Source organism: Ammospiza nelsoni, chromosome 25 (genome assembly GCF_027579445.1).
Source record: "Ammospiza nelsoni isolate bAmmNel1 chromosome 25, bAmmNel1.pri, whole genome shotgun sequence".
Taxonomy (NCBI): Eukaryota; Metazoa; Chordata; class Aves; order Passeriformes; family Passerellidae; genus Ammospiza; species Ammospiza nelsoni.
Window position 1 is genome coordinate 2,254,082 of NC_080657.1, and position 16,136 is coordinate 2,270,217.

At 50.2% G+C, this 16,136-nt stretch overlaps 1 protein-coding gene across 3 annotated transcripts in view; it reads right to left on the bottom strand.

Annotated features, from left to right (window-relative positions):
• Positions 1-5,803: 5,803 nt before the first annotated feature.
• Positions 5,804-16,136, bottom strand: part of NFYC (nuclear transcription factor Y subunit gamma) — a 30,545-nt gene continuing 20,212 nt past the window's right edge. For 2 of the 3 annotated variants that reach the window (XM_059488896.1, XM_059488895.1), the window contains exons 6-10: positions 13,580-13,753; positions 12,036-12,194; positions 7,935-8,042; positions 7,201-7,260; positions 5,804-6,624 (exon numbers count right to left, since the gene is read on the bottom strand). In XM_059488896.1, coding sequence (XP_059344879.1) covers positions 6,505-6,624; positions 7,201-7,260; positions 7,935-8,042; positions 12,036-12,194; positions 13,580-13,753 — 621 coding nt within the window. In that variant the 3' untranslated portion in view covers positions 5,804-6,504. The remainder of the gene's footprint in view (positions 6,625-7,200; positions 7,261-7,934; positions 8,043-12,035; positions 12,195-13,579; positions 13,754-16,136) is intronic. The other variant, XM_059488897.1, reaches the window with a different exon arrangement.

The window sequence follows — 16,136 nt, forward strand, 5'->3', positions numbered from 1 at the left end:
AGTGAATTATTTAGTGGCAGCCAGAGATCCTGGCACAGCGCGGGGCCCTCATGAGCACTGCGGGATTTGGGAGGTCTGGGCAATCACACACACAATAAATAGACAATTTTATTTACCTGGAGGAAGTGGTGCTGTAAAACCCACAATTCTCCCCAAGGATGCCACAAAAACCCCACACACAGACGGGATAAGAGTGAAATGCTGGAAATCCAAAGGAAATTCTCCCCTCCATCCATCCCTAAATCCTGCATCCCCCCAAAAATTGCATCCCAGAGCATCCCCAGCTGGTCTGGCCCTGCTCCAGCAGGAGCACCCTGACCTTCATCCCGCTGCTGCCTTTGGAGCAGCACATCCTCCTCGCTGGAGGTTTAGGTTTCACCTGGGATTGATTAAAACCTCGGGGCTGCAGAGGGGACAGGGTTGAGGTGACCTGGAAAGGACTTGGTTGTTCCAGGAGCAGGTGGGAATTGGGTTATTCCTGGCACTGGGGGTCACCACGCATGGTGGGCAGGTGCCATTCCCACCTTGTCACCTGCACAGAGCCTGGGAATCTCCACGGATCTGGGAGCTGGGAGGGTTTGGGATGGAGCCAGGCAGTCTGAATCAACATGGCACCGACCCATCCCTCAGATGGGTGGAGATTTTGGGAAGGCACCCCAGGATTTGCTGATTTTACCCCACACCTGCTCGGTTTTGGGGTCCCACAGAGCCACTGGTGTCCCCAGCCCTGAGGAGACTTTCAAGAGCATTCCAGAGGCCGGGAATGGCGAGGGGGAGGCCTCGCTGTGCTTGGAGCCTGCTGCCCTCTCGGGATTGCAGCTCGAGTTCCTGGCACGGAGCAGCAGCCAGGATTTGCATCCACAGGATTTCCAGTAAGTTTTGCAGCCTTGGAATGCAGCTGGCAGGGCTGCGGGGCTGGGGACAGGGGATGTGGCACCAGGGACAGCCGGGACCCCTCAGGGGGACACGGGGACAGGGACAAAGCCCCAGTTTGGCTCCTTGGGTTGGGGATATGGAGGGGACACCGTGGAGGAGAAGATTTATCCATTGTGAGCAGGGTGACCGGGATGGGCAGAGTGGGGACAGCGGGCTGGGGGTGGCAGTGGTGGCATTGTCGCGGTGTGGGGAGCACTGTGACAGCGGTGACAGAGGGGAGGGCTGTGCAGCGCCTGCTCCAGCCGAGGCTTGGCCTCATCCCAGGGTAATTAACTCCTGGCACGGCTCGCTGGGACAAAGCAGAGCCTGGGACAGCCCGGGATGGGGAATCCTGAGCAGGGAGCTGGGGCTGCTCTGTCCCAAAGCCACCCCGAGTTGTCCCCGGGCCGGGACAGCTCCAGCGGCACGGCCGAGGAGGAACAGGGAGGGGACAGGGCAGGGCTCGGAGGTGAGGAAGGAAGGAAGGATGGATGAGGAAGCCAAGGGCTCGCCAGAACTGGGACAATTCCCGGCCAAACCCCTCCGGTCGTGCCAGGTGCTGCGGAGATGGAGCAGAGCGGAGAAGAGGCAGAGCCGATCCCCCAGGGAATGGGACTTTGGTGGCGTTGGCTGCAGGTGGAGACTCCAGAACCTTCACCAGGAGCGCCGTCCCCTGCTCCAGGGTCCCTCGGGGGTCCTGCACCCACAGGACCTCCATGGCAGGGGGATTTCCTTGGAAAAGGAAAATCTGCCGGAGGTGGCAGATTTGGGGGGGGACAGCAGCCATGGAGGGGACAGCAGCTTTGGGAGGGGGACAGCAGCCCATGGAGGGGACAGCAGCTTTGGGAGGGGGACAGCAGCCCATGGAGGGGACAGCAGCCCATGGAGGGGACAGCAGCCCATGGAGGGGACAGCTGTCAGCAGCCAAACCCGCAGCAAACCGAGCGTGGCAGTGCCCGGTGCTGAGCTCATCACCCCCAGGAGAAACGGGATCTCCGTTTGGCAGGGAAGCGCTGCCTCCTCCTCCTCCTTCTCCTTCTCCTCTTCCTTCTCCTCCTCCTTCTCCTCCTCCTCCTCCTCCTCAGCTTCATCCCGGCTCCCTGGGGGTGTCACCAGCTCTGCTTCTGTCGCACTTGCCCTGCAGAGGTGGCACTCACTGTGTCACACACAGAAGGGCTGGTGTCCCCTCCGTGGGTGCCATCCCTCTCTGGAGGGACGCGTGTTTGCCTCTGTGTCACCCCAGGGCGCCCCATTTGTCACCGAGGTCCCCTCGGCGGATCAAAGGCAGCCGTGAGTCCTTGCAGGGAAGATCTGGCTCCTGTCAATGCCCCGGGTTCCAATCCCTGTGACAAACCATGCTGGCTGTCCCCAAAGCACCCATCCCGTCCCAGTGTCCTCTGGGAGGGCTGGCAGAGCTTTACCTCTGTTATCACCTAAATAAAAAAATCACTTTTGCCCCATTAAGGTTTATTTCAATATTAAAATCCACATCTTATATAATGAGGTTTTTTAAATACACACTCTCACCATGTTTATTACTCAGCTCTCTGCCCTGATCTGTGTCCGAGGAGAAAATTCCATTCTGAAACTGTTTCTGTGCCTTTAACAAACCCTATTTTTGTGTATCTGATCGTGAAGGTTTTTACTGACCATGACCACATTTTTCCTGCCCAATTCCACACAATCAGGAATTAAAATAATCATCCCGGCCGCCCCCAGCCCCTCTGATCCCTCAGCACTCAACAGGGTTTATTTTTTTATTTCCAGCTGAATTTCATTCACTTCATGCAACAGCTGGAAACTCCCTTGAGGAGCAGCATCTCCCTCCCGTTTTCTGTCCTTTAAACGATTTATTCCCATTCAAATTTAACCAATTTCCAGCAAACCCAGTAAAGAGCTTTTCCTCAGCAGCCTGAGGGGGCTGATAAAGGCGAGCAGCGCCGGTTCCGCTCTCCAGCTCTGCCTCCCAGGTCTCTCTCCATCCCCACAAAGAGGATTCCCAGCTCTCCCAACCCAAGGGAGGCTTTTCCAGAGGGGTTTGGGGGGGCACAGGAGGTCACTCATCTCCTCTGGTGGTGGGGCAGCCCCCGATTGGTGGGATCAGAGATCCAAAACCCCATCCCGGCTCTCCCATCCCGGCTCTCCCATCCCGCTCCAGCCCAGAGCAGAGACAAGGATGCAAATGTTGGGAGAAAGGACCCCCGAGCCCCCAAATCCAGGAAAAGGGACTTCCGAGCTCTCAGTTTCAGGGAAAGGACCTCCGAGCCCCAGATTCCAGGGAAAGGGACCTCCAAAACCCCGTCCTGGCTCTCCCATCCCGCTCCAGCCCTTCCCGCAGCAGCCTGGAGCAGAGACAGGGATGCAGATACCGGGAGAAAGGATCCTCAAGCACCCAAATCCAGGAAAAGGGACTTCCAAGTTCACAATTTCAGGGAAAGGACCTCCGAGCCCCAGATTCCAGGGAAAGGGACTTGCAAAACCCCATCCTGGCTCTCCCATCCCGCTCCAGCCCTTCCCGCAGCAGCCCGGAGCAGACACAGGGATGCAGATATCGGGAGAAGGGACCTCCGAGCACCCAAATTCCAGGAAAGGGACCTGTGAGCCTCCAATTCCAGGGAAAGGGACTCTCAAGTTCCAAGGAAAGGAGGGACCTCTGAGCGGCCAGTTCCAGGGAAGGCAGCTCCAAGCTCCCGCCTGCCCCATCCTGGTTGTCCCATCCCCGCTGTCCCATCGCTGTCCCATCCCCATTGTCCCATCCCACTGTCCCATCCCCGCTGTCCCATCCCACTGTCCCATCCCCGCTGTCCCATCCCCGTCCCGTCCCGCTCCAGCCCTTCCCACGGGAGCCCTCTCGTGGCCGATCCCACTCTCGGAGCTTTCCCGAAAAGTTCTTTTTCCACCCCAAATCCATCTTTTCCCAGCCCAGGGGATGCTGCTCCAGCCTGGCACATCCCAGCTCTGCTCCACACACCGGCGATGCTCCGACAGCTGCAAACTTCCCTTCCCTTCCCTTCCCTTCCCTTCCCTTCCCTTCCCTTCCCTTCCCTTCCCTTCCCTTCCCTTCCCTTCCCTTCCCTTCCCTTCCCTTCCCTTCCCTTCCCTTCCCTTCCCTTCCCTTCCCTTCCCTTCCCTTCCCTTCCCTTCCCTTCCCTTCCCTTCCCTCCCCGCTGCTCCCAAAAATCTTGGAAAATTCGGGAAAAACCCTTCAGGAATCAGGAAAAGGGACATTTACAAATATTTACAAATATTTACAAATATTTACAAATATCCCCAGGAGAGCCAAAGGCTGAGGCTTTGCTTCCCTTCCCGCTGAGCCTGGCAAGGGGCACCTGTGCCAGGGTAAGGGGGACACCTGAGCCAGGTAAACGGGGAAAACTGTGGCACCAGGTGGCACCTGTGCCAGGTAAAGGGTGGCACCTGAGCCAGGTAAAGGGGGAAAACTGTGCTGGGACAACTGTGCCAGGAAAAAGGAGTTAATTGTACCAGGGACACCTGTGCCAGGTAAAGGGGGAAAACTGTGGCACCAGGTGGCACCTGTGCCAGGTAAAGGGTGGCACCTGAGCCAGGTAAAGGGGGAAAACTGTGGCACAAGGTGGCACCTGAGCCAGGGACAACCTGTGCTGGGACAACTGTGCCAGGAAAATGGGGTTAATTGTACCAGGGACACCTGTGCCAGGTGAAGGGGGCATCTCTGCCCAGGTAAGGGGGACACCTGTGCTGGGACAAGGGGGACATGTGTGCCACACCAAGGAGGGCACATGTGCCAGGTAAAGGGGGCACCTCTGCCCAAGCTGGGGGACACCTGTGCCAGGAAAAGGGGACACCTGAGCTGGGACAAGGGGGACATGTGTGCCACACCAAGCTGGGCATATGTGCCAGGTAAAGGGGGCACTTCTGCCTAGGCAAGAGGGACAACTGTGCCAGGGACAGGGGGACACCTGTGATGGGACAGGATAAGGGGGGCAACTGTGCCAAATGTCACAGATTTACCCCCAAACCCCTCACATCACCCGAGCTCTGAGCCAAGCCCCTGTCCAGGCATCCTGTGGCTGATTTCCCTGCTCCAGGTGTAACAATCCCAGGGATTCAAGGTGTAACAATCCCAGGAATTCAAGGTGTGATAATCCCAGGGATTTGAGGTGTAACAACTCCAGGGATTGAAGGTGTAACAATCCCAGGGATTCGAGGTGTAACAATCCCAGAGATTCAAGGTGTAACAATTCCAAGGATTAGAGGTGTAACAATCCCAGGGATTCAAGGTGTAACAATTCCAAGGATTCAGGGTGTAACAATCCCAGGGATTCAAGGTGTAACAATCCCAGAGATTCAAGGTGTAACAATCCCAGCGATTCAAGGTGTAACAATCCCAGGGATTGAAGGTGTAACAATCCCAGGGATTCAGGGTGTAACAACCCCAGAGATTCAAGGTGTAATAATCCCAGGGATTCAAGGTGTAACAATCCCAAAGATTCAAGGTGTAACAACTCCAGGGATTTGAGGTGTAACAATCCCAAAGATTCAAGGTGTAACAATCCCAGGGATTCAGGGTGTAACAATCCCAGGGATTCAAGGTGTAACAATCCCAGGGATTCAAGGTGTAACAATCCCAATGATTCAAGGTGTAACAATCCCAGGGATTCAAGGTGTAACAATCCCAGGGATTCGAGGTGTAACAACTCCAGGGATTTGAAGTGTAACAATCCCAGGGATTTGAGGTGTAACAATCCCAGGGATTCATGGTGTAACAATCCCAGGGATTCAAGGTGTAACAATCCCAGGGATTCAAGGTGTAACAATCCCAGAGATTCAAGGTGTAACAACTCCAAGGACTGGAGGTGTAACAATCCCAGGGATTCAGGCCCAGCAGCTCATGAACAGCACACAAGGATTTGACAAAAGCAAATTTATTTCCTTTCTTGAAGCTTATATTACATGCATGGACCAAAGCCAGGACAACAGGTAACAGCAGGGTTGGGGTTTTGTCCAGATTCCATCAGTTCTTCTGGAATCCAGAGGCCAAATTCAAGGATTTTTTTGCTCTTAAAAAATACAATCATAATACAAGGAATGTTTTTTTTTTTAATTTTGTTTCACTTCAATTCCTCCTCCTCCTCCTATTCCCTGCATACAGCAAATGCTCCAAAAAAAGGAGGCAGGAGAGAAAAATCTAAACCACACACACTCCCCCCCACTAAAAATTCCCTAAAACCCACTGAGATGGGAGGACCAAACCTAGAGAAAAAAATACAAAGAGAACAGCAGGAATAGAGCTCTGACAGGAGCAGTACCCTCAGGATTTTCCTAGAAATAAAAACATTTCCCACGTTTGTTCAATGAGATGCTCCAAATCCCTTCGGATGGCTTCTCCCAGGGTTTGGAAAAGCAGCTGGATACACAAAGATTGGTTTGGAAAATAAAAATATTGCATTCTTGGCAGAGTCTGCTGGATATCCTGGATATTCTGGATAATCCCAAGGCCAGCAGAGAGAGGTGGAGATGGCAGAGCCTGCCACAGGCTCAGTCCCAGGGGTGTTGCTGGGTCTGGCAGAGGTTCAGGGCTGGATTTGGGGACTGTCCCCAGATCCCTGCTCAGTCCCCTGTCACCTGTGTGGCCTGGGTGTCCGAGCTCTGGTTGGTGGACTGGATGAACATGGGCTGGGTGATGTCCTGGCCCGCTGGCATTGTCACCTGCTGGATCTGGTACAGCTGCTGCAGGCACAGAGGGGGACACAGGAACCTCTGTCAGTGCTCAGCACACCCAGAACCCCCCCAGATTTGGTCCCCAAAACCCCAAACCCACCATGAGCTGCCACCAAATCTGCTGCTAATTCCCAGCAAAGTCCTTCTGGGAATTCCTGATGCCCAGGCTCACATCAGGGCCCCTCTGGATTTCCCAGAGCAGCTGTGGCTGTCCCAGGATACCTGAGAAGAGTCCAAGGCCAGGCTGGACAGGGCTTGGGGCACCCTGGGACAGTGGAAAGTGTCCCTCACATGGTTGGAGCTTTAAGGTGCTTCCAACCCAAACCATTCCATGATTTAAGATACTTATACAACATCCAGATGTTAAAACTTTTATTCCCGAATTAGGAATTTAGGATTTCACCCAGAGTGCCAGGGATTGGATTAATTCAGAGCACAAGCAGCAGAACTTTAAAAATCCACCTGGATTGTGGATTTGTGCCACCTGGCACAAGATTCCCTTACCCTGCTGCTGGCCAGCAGTGTTTTCTGAGGAAGAAAATGAGGATTTAGGACCCTGAGCCCCTTGTGCCCCCCAGTTCTTACCTGTCCATCCGTGAATTGGCTGAACTGCTGCTGCCCCTGCTGCACCTCTGTCTGCGTTATCTACAGAGATAAGAGCAGCTGATCACTGCCAGCCCTTCCCAGAGGCTCACAACCCCACCACCACCATCCTGCTGCTGCCTGGGGAGAGGTTTTTAACCTCAGCCAACTTTTCCAGCACCCCAACCACGAGAGGAACGGCAGCCACGACACCTCCAGACCAAACACCACCTTCCAGACCAACACCAGGTCCTTCCAGACCCCAAACCAGGTCCTTTTAGACCCCAAAACCACGTCCTCTCTGCTCCCCCCAAGGAGAAGGTGGCCTCCAGATTTTTTTTTTTTTTTTTTTTCCTCTAGCAGGTGTGGTACTTTCCAGCTGGGAAGGATCCCTCAGCCTCAACGCCGCTCCCGACGTTTCTGCCTTTCCTGCATGGCTCCTCCCTCACCCAGGCAAGAAGGAGAAGGAAAGAAAAGGTTGATAAGCCCAAAATGTTACCTGCAAGCAGCTCAAAAGCAGCAGGAGCTTCACCCAGAGCCACACACACACACACAAACGAGCTCTGCATGCACCTCTCACCGACACCTAAAGGAGGTTTCCGCTACGCTCCTTCATTTTTAATTAAAAAAAAAAATAAACTCTGACAAAAACAAGAAAAGAAAGTAGGAATCCTAACCCAAGAGGTGTTTCAGGAGCTGGGGAAGAAGCCTTGGGGGCAGCTCTGTGGAGTGCATACCTGCTGTGCATTGGTTGCAAGCGTCTGGATCTGCCCCTGGACTACCTGGGTGCCTGACACGGGTTGGGCTAAGCGGATATACTGCAGCTGGCCAGCATTCAACTGCACCTGGAGACAGGTGGAGGGGGCAGGGAAAGAAAATGAAACAGGTCACTCTGCACCCTCAACACACAGCAAAATTCCCTGCTCGATTCCACCACGGGAGCTGGAGTTATTGGGGAGCTTTGCCCTGGAGCTCCACGGAATTCTGAATCAAAGGTAAAACCCCAGGGGCACAGAGCTCCTGGATATCCCTGAGGCACCACATTCCTCCTTTTTTTCCAGCCTGGGAAGGGTCAGTTAGTAGCTAAAGCATATTAATGGCTCAGTTTCTCAAGGATTTGGAAGCAATTTTGGTTACAAGGATTAAGTTTTACTCCTTTGAGGCAGCGTTTCACATCAACTGTTAGGAGCTGAAAACACTAAATCATATCCTGAACCTCTATCAAATCCTGCACTCCTCATCAAATCCTGCACTCCTATCTTATTTTGCACCCCAATCAATCATATCCTCCCAAAAATTAAGGAATAAACAGGAATTTTCCCCACAGAGATTGCAAAAAACAAAAATATTTTTGGAGGCTTTGAAGGCCTAACATATCCTGCATCCCTATCAAATCCTGCACTCCTTATCAAATCCTGCACCCCTATCAAATCCTGCACCCCTATCTTATTTTGCACCCCAATCAATCATATCCTCCCAAAAATTAAGGAATAAACAGGAATTTTCCCCACAGAGATTGCAAAAAACAAAAATATTTTTGGAGGCTTTGAAGGCCTATCAGATCCTGCACCCCTATCAAATCCTGCATCCCTATCAGATCCTGCACCCCTATAAAATCCTGCACCCCTATCAAATCCTGCACCCCTATCTTATTTTGCACCCCAATCAATCATATCCTCCCAAAAATTAAGGAATAAACAGGAATTTTCCCCACAGAGATTGCAGAAACCAAAAATATTTTGGAGCCTTTGAAGGCCTAACATATCCTGCATCCCTATCAAATCCTGCACTCCTTATCAAATCCTGCACCCCTATCTTATTTTGCACCCCAATCAATCATATCCTCCCAAAAACTAAGGAATAAACAGGAATTTTCCCCACAGAGATTGCAAAAACCAGAAATATTTTTGGAGGCTTTGAAGGCCTAACATATCCTGCACCCCTATCAAATCTTGAACCCCTATCAAATCCTGCACTCCTATCTTATTTTGCACCCCAACCAATCATATCCTGCCAAAAATTAAAGAATAAACAGGAATTTTCCCCATAAATAAAGCCAGCAGAGATGGCAAACCCCAAAGATATTTTTGGAGGCTTTGAAGGCCTAACATATCTTGCACTCCTATCAAATCCTGCACCCCTATCAAATCCTGCACCCCTTATCAAATCCTGCACCCCAATCAATCATATCCTGCCAAAAATTAAGGAATAAACAGGAATTTTCCCCACAAACAAAGCCAGCAGAGATTTCAAACCCCAAAGACATTTCTGGAGCCTTTGCAAGCAGCTCTCTGCTCACACCTGTCAAGTCCCACCTGGCACAAGTTTCAGCTTTTTGGTGTCTGTGATTTGTGTGAGAGATTCAACCCCAAATTTATTCCTTAAATCACCTAAATTTGGATGCTTGGGAATGTGGGACATGAAGAAAATAGAGTTAATACACACCTGAGAGCAATAAAAATGTCACAGATACCACTGCTGGATTTTCCTTCTGTTATTTAACTTTACAACATTGAAATTCAGCTTTAAGGGTAATTTTATACCAAAAAAATTTTTTTTTTTTCTTTTTAAGAGAAAGAACACACAGAACACTCTAAAAAACTGCTGACTGATAAAGAAGTGCCTGGCACATGGTGCTGGCACCAACTCTTTCATTTGTGTCTGAAAGCTCCAAAATTATTTCAAGAGCAAATAAAACTCCCCCTGAGCAATAAAATTCAATAAAAATTTTGTTTCTGCCTTGAGAACTGCAGGGAGATCAAGTTTTCCATGCTGGGGGAATTAGGTTTTAATTACATCATTAAATGATGGAAGAGATTTGGGAAAAGTTCTTTCAGCAAGGAGAGGAAACTCTAAAGAACCTGCCTAAAATGAGGCCTGGGTAAGACAAAGATCAAATTTAACATAAAATTCATATGGCCAAACAATTATCACTTCATTGATGGATTCACTTCCAGTTTTTCTCTGTTAAAAATTGACTTTTCCACTTTATTTCTGGAATAAAGAGCAGCAGGGAGTGTGCACAGCAGCAGGAACATGTGGAAAATCAGGAGTAAGATGCTCTCAACATTCCAGAGGTAATTCCAGTTTCAGGAGAGTTTCCAACTCTGTTTGGGTGATCCAAGATTCATTCTGAGCCCTCAGAGTGCACAGAGCTGACAGAAGATGGCTCTGATTGTGCCAAAAGAGAAAGGAAATAAAAGGAAAAAAAATAAAAGGAAAAAAAAAAAAAAAAAAAAAGCAAAGCAGGAAGAGCAGAACAGATCAAGGACTGGAATTCTGTGGAGCCAAATCCAAGTTTTTCTCCAAGTTTTATTTTATTTCACTTGCTGGAAGTTCCTTCAGCACCAACTGTGGCTCTTCAATAGAAAAATCCTCTTGGTTGCAGGCAAATAGGATTTCTGCTGGATGGGTGGCTGGAAATTTGGATTATTCCATCCCAAATTCAGTCTTGGAGCTGTCAGAGATCCAGGTATTCCCAAAAAGATTCCAAACTCCAACCCCTGGCAGCTCCTGGGGAGCAGCCACAGCTCCCTGTTCTCCCACAATGCCAGGAAAGAGGGAGAAAAAAGCAAATTCTTGGTCAAAACCAGACCCCAAAACACCTCCAGTCTGTCCAAAACCACAGCATCACTTCCCAAAGGATCCCCCTGGATTTTCTTCAGGAGGTTTTGGCTCCTTTGTGAGGAATTCTTGCTCCCAAGAGATGTCCAAGCCCCTTTCTGGAGTTCCTGAAGATAAATCTGAGCTGTTTTTTTCTTGCTGAGGATCCGCTGGAGATTTTCCATAATTCTTTGAGGAACAAAGCTCTCAGAGAGATTTTCATAAGGAAAAGAAGAGAAAAAAGAAAAGGAAAAGAAAGAAAAGGACAAGAAAATGAAGAGAAGAAAAAGAGTTCCTTGTAGTAAAAAAGACAATTTGGGAATTTCTTCCTTTCTGATCAACACCTCAAGGCAGCAGGAATCAGCTGAAGAGTCAAGAGATGAAAAGAGCTGGAAAAATCTGGCACTGCCCCAATCCAAACCCTTTCCAAGATGCTCTGACCACAGAGGGAAGCTCAGCAAGGCTGGAAAGGCAAAACCTCTGTGAAAGCTCCAATTTCACAGCAAAACTGAAATCCAAGTGCAAAGCCTGGCCCTGGATGACCTTTGGAACACAGATCTGGCTGATTTTTATTTATTTTTTCCTCTAAAAGGTGTGGTATTTTCCAGCTGGGAACCAAAAGACACAGCTTTGTTGTAATTCTAAGTTAATGTGTTTTTTTTTTACTTCTGTGTTTACTTAAGACACATTTCAGAAAGTCTGGGTTACATTGGGCACCCAAAATCTCATTTTTAAGGCTGATGTACAAGTGAGGAACCAGAAAAAATCTCCTGGTTCTGCAAAGCCATTTCTCCTACCAGCTCCAAATATTTTGGAGAAATATTTCTTTTAACATCAAAGTTTATTAATAACTCCCAGATGGCAACTTTCCAACTCAGCCTACCAGGTCACGATTTCAGATTGCAGAGGCACAACCAAGTAAAGGCAAAAGAAATGAATTCTCATTTATTCAAAGCAGGCTGTGGTGAAGAACTGAGGTTTTAGCCAGGAAATATTTGATTTATTGCTTCCTAATCCCAACTATTTCACTCAGGGGAAGGTGTTTGGGGTGGGCAATGAGTCTGGATTAAATGAGTGAAGATTTATTTCCCCCTTGGTTGGTTTTCCTAAGTGCAGGAACCACACCACTCAATCCAAACTTCCTCTGCCAGTTAACAAAGCAAACAGAAACAAGCCTCATGCTCACAAATTTGCTCAGGGAGACTTTTCCACCTTTATTCCTGGCCAAATCTTACCGGGATTTGTTGGATTTCTCCCGTGTTGGTGATGATTTGCTGCATCACTTGCATGGTTTGTCCTGTGCCGCTCTGAGCCTGCTGGCTCTGGCCCTGGGGCTGGGCCTGCACAATCTGCACTTGCTGCCCCTCTCCCACCTGCATGGTCACAGGGGTGGTCTGCACAAAAAATGAACAAAGATGAGGATCAGGAGGTGGGAAATCTGTGATATGTCAGGATTGGGGTAGGCTGAGCCTGTCCTACACCCACTGATTGCTGCTGGGTTGGGGAAGGTCTGTCCTACACCCATAAACTGTGGGGATTAAAACACCACAGATGGAGCTCAGAGCCTGGGTGAAGCACTTTCCTAGAAGATCTGACCCAGGAACAGACCAGGAACCCCATTTGGCCCTGAAAAGCTGAGGCTGTCCCACAGAAATGTCCAAGGTAAGGCAGGATTGGAACAACTTGGGATGGCCCTAGAACAAACACCCTGGAAGGTCCTTGATCATGGAACAGGTGAGATTTCAGTTCCTTCCCTCCCAACCCATGGATTTAACCCACGATTTCCCTACTGTCACTGATGTTCCTGAGCAATCCTGAGGACTCCCCTGGCTCAGCTGGGCCTGCTCATTGCTGGGGTTGGGGCAGGCCTGTCCTACACCCACTGATGCTGCTGGGTTGGGGAAGGTCTGTCCTACACCCATAAATTGTGGGGATTAAACCACCACAGATGGAGCTCAGAGTTTGGTGAGGCACTTTCCTAGAAGATCTGACCCAGGAACAGGACCAGGAATTCCATTTGGCCCAGGAGAGCTGAGGTTGTCCCACAGAAATGTCCAAGGTAAGGCAGGACAAGGACTGGAACAATTTGGGACAATCCCTGGAACACCTTGGAAGGTCCCTGATCATGGAACAGGGTGAGATTTCAGTTCCTTCCCTCCTGGAAGGATTAAACCCATGATTTCCATGCTGTCACTGATGTTCCTGAGCAATCCATCCCTGAGGATTTCCCTCAGGCCTGGCTCGCTTGGCCCTACTGGGGCTGGGGTTAGGGCAGGCCTGTCCTAGACCCAGATTAAACCACCACAGATGGAGCTCAGAGCCTGGGTGAGGCACTTTCCTAGAAGATCTGACCCAGCAACAGGACCAGGAATTCCATTTGGCCCAGGAGAGCTGAGGTTGTCCCACAGAAATGGTCAAGGTAAGGCAGGACAAGGATTGAACAACTTGGGTCCCTGATCACAGACCAGGGTGAGATTTCAGTTCCTTCCCTCCCAACCCATGGATTAAACCCATGATTTCCATGCTGCCACTGATGTTCCTGAGCAATCCACCCCGAGGACTCTGTCCTGGAGGATCTGACCCAGCAACAGGACCAGGAACCACATTTGGCTTAGGAGAGCTGACGTTGTCCAAGGTAAGGCAGGACAAGGATTGGACCAGGGTGAGATTTCAGTTCCTTCCCTCCCAACCCAACCCAAGGATTAAACCCATGATTTCCTCACTGTCACTGATGTTCCTGAGCAATCCATCCCTGATGATTCTCTCAGGCCTGGCTCACCTGGCCCTGCTGGGGCTGGGCAATGATGATCTGGCCCGGTTGGATGGTGGTGGTGGCCGTGGTGGTCTGCTGGCCCTGCTGCTGGCCCTGCACCTGCACTGCTGCTGGCTGCTGGGCCAGGGTGAAGTAATACTGCACGGGCTCGGCCGGGGTGACGGCCTGGCGCACCTCCTCCTGCAGGGAAACAGGGAATGGGAACATGGCCAAACATCCCCCCAGACACATCCCCTGGCAAAGGAGCAGCTTCAGCATCTCCCTCAGAACACTTCAAACAAGTCAGGGTAAGCTGGTAAAAGTTTGGTTGTTGAGTTCTGTGGAAATCAGGTGCCCTGGTACACCTCCTCCTGCAGGGAAACAGGGCATGGGAACATGGCACCCACGGCCAAACTTCCCCCCCAAACACATCCCCTGGTAAAGGAGCTTCAACATCTCCCTCAGAACGCTTCAACCCAGTCAAGGTGAGCTGGTAAAAGCTCCATTGTTCAGCTCTGTGGAAATCAGGTGCCTGCTGCACCTGCAGGGAAACACCAGGAATGGGGATAGGAACATGGATCCCACCTGCCCCACAGCCAAACATCACACCAGACACATCCCCTGGCAAAGGAGCTTCAACATCTCCCTCAGAACACTTCAAACAAGTCAGGGTGAGCTGGTAAAAGCTCCATTGTTGAGCTCTGTGGAAATCAGGCGCTTGGTGCACCTCTTCCTGGGTAGGGGAACATGGCACCCACCTGCACTATGGCCAAACATCTCCCCAGACACATCCCCTGGCAAAGAAGCTTCAACACCTCCCTCATTTGGGGTTTTGAACCCTTGTTCCATGAGATAAAAGTGAATAGAAGCCCCCCAATAGTAAAGTCCCTCAGAACACTTCAACAGTCAGGGTGAGCTGGTAAAAGCTCCATTATTCAGCTCTGTGGAAATCAGGAGTGTTCCCAATAAAGTGTGGATAATGAGCCTTAAAACCCTCAGCACCTCACTGCTGAGGTGGAGGAGGAAATGAATCAAACTGCCAGAGCTGAAAGCCATGGAACTTCCTCATGGGTGAATTCCATGCAAACACCCCAGGAAAACTGACAGAGCCACCCAACCCTTCATCCTGAGCTCGTTCCCCACCTTTCACCGAGCTCTGGTGTCAATAAAATCATGATTTGATGCTCACTGTTGTGCCTGCAGTTATTTATTTAAACCCAGCTTTTCCAGGCTGACAAACATTCCCTGCTGTGGGAAGAACCAGAGGATCTGCTCTGCCTCCCTTCCTCTGCTTTCTTTCACCTCAGCAGAGACAAACCCCTCATGATCAACAATATCCCATGATATTCAGAGATTTTGGGATGCAAATACTCCAGGATCAGAATTGCTGAGCTCCTCAGAGCAGTTGGATGAGGGCAGATGCAGCTCCCAGATGTTCACTCCATGGCAGAAGGCGTAAACAATCCTCTCCCAGCCACCTCGAGTTCACAGCTGAGAGTGTAGGATGTTTACACGTGCTACAACATGGGACATTCCCACTCCAGCAGCCTGCTGGAATCCCTGAATTTCTCATGGATTCCCCTCCAGTAGATCCAGCTGGGCAGGAAAAGGAAAATTCACATTAAACTGGGTGAGCAGCGGGCTGGAGTGAGGAGTTTGTTGGCTTAGAAGTTGTTTTTTGGAGAGCAGAACAACTCTGGAGGTTTCCCAGAGTAAGAATCCCGAAAATTCAACAGATCCCAGCTGGTTGTAAAAAAAGACCAACTTTGAGCCTGGCTCTGAGGGCAAACATCATCACAAGCACCACCAAACACAACATTTCCTACTCCTGCAGCTCCCTGTTATTCCCATTCCTCTGAAGGAAGGAGTAACAATATTCAATATATTCAAATATATGAGAGTGTAGGATGTTTACACGTGCTACAACATGGGACATTCCCACTCCAGCAGCCTGCTGGAATCCCTGAATTTCTCAGGCTTCCTCTCCAGTAGATCCAGCTGGGCAGGAAAGGAAAATTCACATTAAACTGGGTGAGCAGCTGGCTGGACTGAGGAGTTTGTTGGTTTAGAAGCTGTTTTTTGGAGAGCAGAACAACTCTGGAGTTACTCCTGGGAGGTTCCCCAGAGGAAGAATCCCAAAAATTCAACAGATCCCAGCTGGTTGTAAAAAAAGACCAACTTTGAGCCTGGCTCTGAGGGCAAACATCATCACAACCAAATATAACATTTCCTACTCCTGCAGCTCCCTGTTATTCCCATTCCTCTGAAGGAAGGAGTAATAATACTCAATATTCAATATATTCAAATATATGAGGGTGTAGGAGGTGCTACAACATGGGACATTCCCACTCCAGCAGCCTGCTGGAATCCCTGAATTTCTCATGGATTCCCCTCCAGTAGATCCAGCTGGGCAGGAAAAGGAAAATTCACATTAAACTGGGTGAGCAGCAGGCTGGATTGAGGAGTTTGTTGGCTTAGAAGTTGTTTTTTGGAGAGCAGAACAACTCTGGAGTTACTCCTGGGAGGTTCCCCAGAGGAAGAATCCCAAAAATTCAACAGATCCCAGGTGGTTGTAAAAAAGACC